General features: G+C 35.7%; 1 protein-coding gene across 2 annotated transcripts; it reads right to left on the bottom strand.

Moving 5' to 3' along the window:
• Nucleotides 1–455: 455 nt before the first annotated feature.
• Nucleotides 456–8,507, bottom strand: LOC140982622 (uncharacterized). 2 transcript variants are annotated; one of them, XM_073449212.1, is made up of 11 exons: nucleotides 8,327–8,507; nucleotides 6,607–6,822; nucleotides 6,313–6,449; nucleotides 6,021–6,065; nucleotides 5,888–5,941; nucleotides 4,293–4,397; nucleotides 3,962–4,168; nucleotides 3,463–3,548; nucleotides 1,571–2,190; nucleotides 1,214–1,540; nucleotides 456–1,098 (listed from the first exon to the last, which is right to left on the bottom strand). In XM_073449212.1, exons 2-11 carry the CDS (start codon nucleotides 6,785–6,787, stop codon nucleotides 896–898), a joined length of 1,965 nt encoding a protein of 654 aa, XP_073305313.1. In that variant the 5' UTR covers nucleotides 6,788–6,822; nucleotides 8,327–8,507; the 3' UTR covers nucleotides 456–895. The 2 variants fall into 2 exon arrangements, with proteins under 2 accessions (XP_073305313.1, XP_073305312.1); XM_073449211.1 differs by having other exon boundaries at nucleotides 1,214–2,190.
• Between the last annotated feature and the right edge of the window lie 276 nt (nucleotides 8,508–8,783).

The raw sequence follows: 8,783 nt of genomic DNA on the forward strand, positions 1-8,783 counted from the left end.
ACAATTATTAAGTTATTATAAAATGAGTGGGAATTCCATGTATTCGAGCTTAATTTCAAGGTCCACTCGCAAATGGAAAAATCTCAAACTAGGAAGTAAATTCATAACCTCAACCAAATTGATGAAAATATTATATAAAAAAAAATTGATAATCAAGCTTGCTCAAATTTATTCATACAATAGTCCACAATATATTATTTTAAATGATTGGATGTGAATAAATCAATCGCAATATAACTAAATAATTTATTCATATCAAATGCTTATCATTGGATATTTTATACGAAATATTTTATATGGAACCTGTTATGTTTGATGCAAACAGCCAGGTGCATGCACGTATTTGATTTGGGTGGAATGATTTAATTTTGAAAAAATAATGGTGATGGATTTCAAAACACCAAAAGCATACTTTAACAAAGCTTAAAAAAGTCTCTTGATTTTCCCATTAAAAGTAGGCAAAAATCCATAGAAATAAAAATCTCAATGGTTATCACAATCAAGTCGTAGCAAACCGCAGAAAACAACATTGTAAGCGAATCCCGGAAAAAAAATTGAAGCAAACTAATAAAAATCTAGATTGAATGATGGCTCGACCCCTTTGGTCCATGTAAAAATAAAAGAGTGACAATGAGACATGGAACACGATTGTCGACTCTCACGAAACAATAACAAGACTCGGTTTATTTAAAGCATAAATCTTGCCTTCCATCCTTACCTCCATGTAAAAAATAAAAATAATAACGGACCTAATTCCTTCCAAAACTTACTCCAATTTTGTGACAGAAGACCTCTAGTAAAACGGAACCTCTGCTAGAAAAGGGCGATTGAGTAAAACATTACACAAGCTGATTATACTCTTCTCTATACTAGACAACACCTTTTCTTTCAGTCTCTATTTAATTCGCAAACTCTTCTCCGGTTTTGTTCTGGACATACCTCGAGAATATCTGCCAAGCCGGTTCTCAACGTTACCAAGAACGTTAATTTCTCCAAGAACGGATGCTTGAGTGGCCACTTTGTCAGAGTTTCCGAGAGTTTCTGATCCCGAAGAAAGGACTAGTCTCACGTGGTCAGCAGATACAGCTTTCTTCCATCCTTCACAACAAACAACAGATAAAATTTGTATTTTCAGGAAAAGGTGAATTTTGTCAGTGCAAATTGTTAAGATGACGAAAGAAGGATCACTCTAAAACAGTAAAACTATGCGTACTCAGTGCAAGAAATTCTTTAGCTGTAATGCTGGAGAGCGGTGCACGTTCTTGTTGAAGGGTTTCGCATGAAAGTAGAGAGACGTCCTTTCCACTGTCGCGATCATCGTCATCGTCGTCGTCGTCGTCTGGCGAGTGTGATGGTACACATATTTCACTGGATGAAAATCGATCATTCATACTCGACATACTAAACATCTCGTCTGATTCCTCCTTACCGCTCTGAACTGAGGAGGTACTTATAGGTTCGCCTTTTGTGCCAGACCGGACACTGTCTGCTTCAGTTAGTTCATCCACATGCTCCATGCTAGGAGTGTCTATCGATTCATCTGGACGGCACTCATGTTTCCGTGAATCACAAACTTTTAGCGCGACAGAAATAGAACCAATCATCACCTCGCTTTTAGTATCTGCTATTTGGCAACTAACCTCTCCTGGCAACGTGGCTTTCAAGCTCTCCCCAGCACTATTTGGTTTAAATTTTCGTGTCCACACTTTGTTCCCATTAACTAGAACCTGGCCTTTGGTAGGTCGGAGTTTTTGTGTAGCTTCGGGTTTTAATGCTTGAAGATTTTTCCTAAAACCAAAGCCATTCCAGCCGGCCTTGTGTGATTTTAGAACCTCCCAATTATTGATAGCAACATGCTGGTGATCATATGCACTGGGCTCAATTGTCTGAAAATCGTCTAGGATTATATGTTCAGTGTTAATATTCAACTGTGCTTCAGTATCTGTTTCTTCTTCTTTGCTACGATTCTGTAAGGAGTCTAAGTAGGACTGGATAAACTTGTCCGCATTTGGTGAATTTGAATCAGAATCAGAGGGGGATGGAGTCGCAGATGCTTCAGCCAAAACTGGTCCATCTACTGCATCAACGGTGACATTCAAGTATCTATTCCCCTCGTACAAGTGTTCCTTGAATTTTTGTTCCTTCTGACGAAGCTTTTTTTGTTTTTTCCTCTCCAAAAGTTCCGCTTGCCTGTCAAAACCACAACCAGAATGAGTAAATTGGCTCGTAATGCCATCAGCACTGGCATTACTCAATATAAGTTATGTCTCGTTTATGTAATTGAAGCAAAGTGAATTTTAAGATACATTAAGGTCTTACTTAGTGACTCCAATACCATAAGCACATCACAGCAAATAGATTTTAAAATAGACTCAATGCTTTTGCTTTTTGACGAATTGAACAAGCATGAATTGATAGTAGAAAAGGTATGTTAATCTTAGAACTCATTCCACCTTGCCTCCAATACCTCAAGCACACTTAACCCCCTCACACTCTTAAATCAATCATTTTTCCTCTCCCAGCTATTTCAATACACACTTCACCCCTTATACTATTAATTGCACCAAATGTCCTCGCATATTATTAACTAACCCCCAATGTAGCACATTTTAAAATTAAACAACTAAATATTGGAGTTTTTTTAATTGATTTATATTAGATTCATTAATAATTTTGAATAAAAAAATATAACTATAGCTACATCAGAATCTAGGATTAAAAATATTTGATTAACTACAATTATTTTTCTCACGACTTCAATAGTTAGAAAAAATTGAAACATATTAGGGGTACTTCAAAAAAAATAATAACGGGTCAAATTGAATCAATTAGCAACACAACACAGTTAAGTGTAAAAACAAAATGAAGCAATAAAAAGTACTGAGGGATTAAGTCGGCATGAAGTATAACTCAAGAGGTTAATTGGATCAACACTCCTAACACTAACAAAAAAGGAGGTCATACAGTTACAACTCCAACATCCAAGAAATTCTCAACGTAGGATGCAAATTCCAAGAATCATTTGATCATAAAATTTACCAAAGAAGTCCAAAAGAAAGTATCTTAAGTTTACATTTTTTGGAAATATTTACTTGACCAGCGGATAATACATGCGGATACCAGACATCACAATACTCAAGACCAACTACATATAACAGAAACAATACTGATTAGACATAATGGCCATCATACTCATTAAGTAATACCAACAAACAACAGCCAAATTCCAAATAACTATGTTCTGTCATGTAGAGGACAGCCACAAAATAAGTACCAGTAAAAGATACGCAATTAGAGAAGATTAACTCCAAAGGCTTCACAATTCCATAACACATACATATATGATATATTATATACTAAACATACAAATACATTTATTAAATTATGCATATGCATACACAGACAAGAGAAAGCGAGAGATGTAAGTAAAGTTTCATGCATAACATGTCCATTGCTCAATACCTTTTTTGAGCAGCTTCTTCCTCCTCGACAAGCAGCTTGTGGCATCTCAAAGCCTCTGCATCTTTGTCTGCAACCCATGCTTTCACCTGGTTACAAAAGCACGAGCCATATATATTGTATACCATATTAATTTACTCAAGAGACAAGACTGAGCCAACAGACTAAGGTATGGCTCTGTCTAATGGAAGGATGATAATCTTCAATAGTAAACCACAAATCCACCTCCAAAAGAAGAAGAAAAGAATAGATGATAGAATCCCTCATGGTTGGCTCAGTATGTGGCAAGGGAAAATAGACATTCAAGGATTTTGTTTCTGCTTTTCATGCAGTTATATTTGGGTAAGTTTTCCTTAAAACATCCTCACAGTTTTACAAGACAGAACCATTCAACCACAAAAATACTATCTTTCAGACCACATATTGTGAGATAAACTAGCAGTGATTCAAAGGCACCTAATCACAGTAACAAATGAAGAAAGGATTGATGAAGAGTGAATACCAGCTGCAGTTCGAAGAGGAATCCAGTGCAAGCAACTAAATTTTTCAGCTCAAGGCTATTTTTAGCCGCTTCCACATCAAAAACATATTTTTGCACAGAATCAGCGGTGCCAGCACATAAAAACGTTCTCTCGCTGGCATTATCAAGGATGCTGAACAACTCATGTGAGGATATTGGCAGCCTGGGAGGCTTAGCATGAATAATGTCCTGAGACCAAAGTAAGTTTCACTTAGGAAAAAAGGAACAAAAAGACAAAAGCAATGATAGCAGTGTAGAGAAGGTAGGGACGATTGAACAGGTGTCAGTTTGGCGTAAAATTATGCTTCCTCACCAATAATGCAGAGCCAGCTTTCACATAAACTGGCGGAAGAGTCCACAACCCTGGTTTGCGAATAGAGGATGCCAAAGCCCTAATTATTGACGATCCAGGAATATCCTGAACAATGACATAGCAGTTTAATGTGAATATTGTAGGAAAGACCAGTAATTCAACAAAAAAGAAAAGACGGATATCGCATTGTTACTTCATTAATTGGAAGACCATGTTATTCTTGAATAAAAGGATTAGGAAAGGCAATAAAGTATGCATAATTTAAAGAAAAATGATATTTGTTGATAATGAAGACATTGAAATCATTCAATACAAGACCCCATATTTCAAACTCGTTTTATGAAACTAGCTATCGAAATCCTTAAATAGTTGCCTAGTACTATTGTACTTCTGATATTTGTAGGCAACATCAATTGTCAGTGATTTTCGTCAACCCAAAAAAGCACACAATATTTCAAGTATTTTCAGATGCACAAACACAGTCAACGACAACAATAAAACAGAATAGAAAACGGCATAACGAAACAGAACACAACAGCACACACAGTCACATTTAGAAATGATTTTAAGTGCGTGCACTTCCATTTGAACGTATCTACTCTAAATACTAAAATGAGCGTTCTGCTTTTAAGGAAAATCCTAGAACAATCACAATGCAACACTCGACCCCGTGAAAGCAAAGGATCATAACATAATACTAGTAGACATAAGAAAGAAAGATAGGCATATAAACTTTCTATAAGAATGTAAAAGATTCTGATCAATGCGTAGAAAATTCATTAACACACATGCGAATTTTCTTCATGCACCCGTTTCATTATTGGTGAAGAAGCCAAATGCTGTTTTCTCAGAATATACAAGACAAAATCCATTGACTTCCGAATTCAGTTAGTACTCAGCCAAGAAAATTTCTCCGAAATGAGAAAATACTAAAGTTCAACCTATTTCATAAAGGATCCACGTGAAATGTAAGACCGATATAATATCTACAAATTGAGCAGCATGCCATACATATTCACATTTTAGATATGGTGAAACAAATGTTTGAAAACCTTTCATTCACCTAAAAACTTGTTTAGATCTCTAACAAAGACTAAACAGATATGTACAAAAATATTACGACAATATCATAGGAGGCATAGTAGACGTGTTTGAGGCCAAGACCTGGTATGGCTAATAAAAGCCCAAAATTATTTACATTAAAAATGAAAACACAAAATGGTAAGACAGGAGTATCTGAAACAAACTAACAGGTAACTAACCAAAAGAAAATCCTAGCCTACATTAACACTTTGACACAGAAAGAGATCATTTGATTCATCCATCGTTTTTTCCTACTATTTGTCAGTGGTACTGGCCACATATGGTTTGTTTCTTTCTTTCATGCTCCCATATCTGTCTAAATTCGATGCTCAGCTCCACGAAGACAAAGACAATAAAGGAAAGGCAAATGTAAAAGTAGATTAAGATACAAATTTGACAAAACCATTAACAAATTCCCGATTGGAAGAATGTGTTTTTACAAAATTGAATAGTTCATCTTCCTAAAAGTTTTTTTTTTGCCCCACATAGAAAAGAATTTAGTTGGCAATTACCTTCAACATCACATCACTCAACGACACTATTTCCATGGACTCCTTCAGTGATAGCTGTGGGATAATAAGAAATTAATTAAATAATGGTGAAATAAATAAGAAACAAATGCAACAGGGGAAGGTAATCTATTACCTTATCCCAAAAAGCAGCCAAAAAATTCCTGTTTTTGTGAGATTCCTACATAATGTGAACTCAAGAATCAGAAATATTTGAGAAACGCAAACTCGAAAACACCAATTATTCTGTCTTCACCAATTTTGCCATCTAAGATTCACCACAATATGCTAAGAGAACATAACACTAGGAAAATTTGTCATACGATAACAGAATAGATAAACTAATGTTATTATGAAAGCTCAAGAAATCAGGAAAAGGCTGTCCATATTCCACAATTTCTCATTTAATCATGCAAAATTCATACAACCTTATCCACATTCAGAGACCGACGGTGAACTCGAATGTGTCTCCTGTAGTTAACCGACGAACAAAACTCTCGGGAACACTTCTCACACTTCTGCATCTGAACTTTCACGGGTGTAAGCAAGGGCCAACCAGGAAGATCTGTCAGAAGTCGAATGAGGCAAAAATTAATAAGCAAACTATAGCGACTGTTGACAACTCGATGATATCCAGTGATTTTCCACGGGTCAATGGCTTATAGGCTATAGAAACATAAGAGCATTACATTAAAATAGATAGGATTAAATTGTTTACGCACCTGGCTGCTCTAAGGAGTGAAGCAACTGAATCCACTGCACTGGGCTGTCCCCAGTTCTTGAAAAGGGAAGGACAGGTTCCTTTCCAACAGCTTGTCTGATGAAATTCTCAAGGGAATCATTCCCTTCATCTGATTTCATTGCATTGAGATTTCCACTGATGCAGAGATTTGCAACAGACATCTAAGCTCGAACTACAAGAAGATCGTATGGTGGCACTGCACGGATATATAGATTGCATGATCATATATGGAGGAGAGCAAAAAATGCAGACTCGATTGAACCAAAAGAAGAGTGTAATGTAGAATACTTTAACCAAATAATGAAGCTATACAAAAATATTCAAATTACGGTAAGAAAAATATTTGACTTTGTTCGTGAAAACCCATCATCTCATGAGTAGGAGGTTGAAATTGATTTTCGAAAGGGATGTAAAATAAGGATTCATAATGGCTCAATTAGTTGAATTGCCAATGTCATAAAACAAGACCTCGATGAATGGACATATGCAAAGAACTAGAGCAGTCGCGACATGAAGGAAATAAAGCTTGGGCAAAAAAATCTAGACAACCAAGTATCAATAGTTAATATGGCAAAACTAATGCATTTTAACCCAAATGAAAATCGAGTCAAATTTTCTATGTAGACAAGCACAGTATAGTGACTAGGTGGTGAGTGAGGGTACGTCAAAGGATGTTATTGTTTAGAATATAGATTGATCTTCTGCAACGTGATAAACATTAATAATTAATATAGAGATAGATGAATCTCATGTAACAGATCATCCGAAGTTTTCAGCATAATTATTTAAGTCTCACGACTGACCACTGACTAACATAAAGATTATGCTATTCCTATAGCATACAGAAGATAGTCTGAAAATATTCTATGAGTGTGATTAAATAGAAAATCAAAACTAAGGATCGCCGTTTAGAAACTTGTTTCTTTAGGCAAGTTGTTTGAAAAAAAAGTCTATGTCCAACAGGAACTGTTTCTGCTATATACGCACTTAAAAAACAATGCTTGATAAAGTAATTTCATAAGCTCAATGTTTTTGCTAGCCCTATATCTACGTTATTGTACTAACAAGTAATATCCATGTCAGCACACTGCACACCCACCACCCAACAATAAATATATAGTGAATCACAAAGATTAGGAATCAAATTTTCCCAAATGCACAACATAATCATATCCCCAACATACAAAATCAGCAAATCCACCGTAGCTGAAGCCCGTGTTCTTCTTTCCTCCCATGACCATCCCACCACCACAAAAGAAATTCCTGATGATACTTGTCAAAATCTTATCCGTCAACTGGTTCAATGATGCAAATAATTCCAAATAGGACAAACTCAAGCAAAATTCTACATGGAAAACCTAGAACCACAACATAAAACTTGTCCTTCAATGAAAAGGGTAGAAAAGAAAACATTAAAAACAGATCCACTGCATAAGCGCAAACAATCTCATTAATCTCAGATGAACAAACGAGCAACGTACCAAATGGTTCAGTTCAAAATCCATAACAAAATCAAATAGACAGATAAAAACAAACATATAAACAATCAGCAATCCCACATTTGTCGGCCTGGAAAAATTTTCCGCGGCTAAAATGAAGGAGAAAAACAAACAACAGATGCTAGGGTTCATGAGATCACGTGATCTGCGATCCGCATATAACCCACAGTCCAGTCCATATGAGTGAAAAAAATCACGTACCGGTCCAATTAAGTGACAGGATGATCGCCGGCAACAAGTGAAACGGTTGCTCGTCGGCGGAAACGACGTCCTCGGATTGGTAGATATGAATCTATTACCTAAACAGGAGAAGAAAAGAGTCGGCGAAGGTTTTTAAAGAGAGAACTGAAACGAAGGTAGGAATGCCATGAAATTGGGAGAATATCTATATATATATTGTGAAAAGTAGATACTACACCCCCTTTTTCCCTAGGTTTTATAAGTAAAAAAAATTAAGAATTTAGACCATGTTTTTTTTTTTTACACATTTCAAATATAATAACTTATTACCAAATAATTTATTACAACTTTACATATAAATTTAAGTATCGCATTTAAAAACATCAAATTTCTTTGGATATGCAAACTTCTAGTAGTCGATTCATAGGCCATTTGGTTGAATGTATTGTTCAAGTGAAATAGTGCCGATTGTTTTTGA

Source organism: Primulina huaijiensis, chromosome 8, assembly GCF_012295235.1.
Source record: "Primulina huaijiensis isolate GDHJ02 chromosome 8, ASM1229523v2, whole genome shotgun sequence".
NCBI classification, from domain to species: Eukaryota; Viridiplantae; Streptophyta; class Magnoliopsida; order Lamiales; family Gesneriaceae; genus Primulina; species Primulina huaijiensis.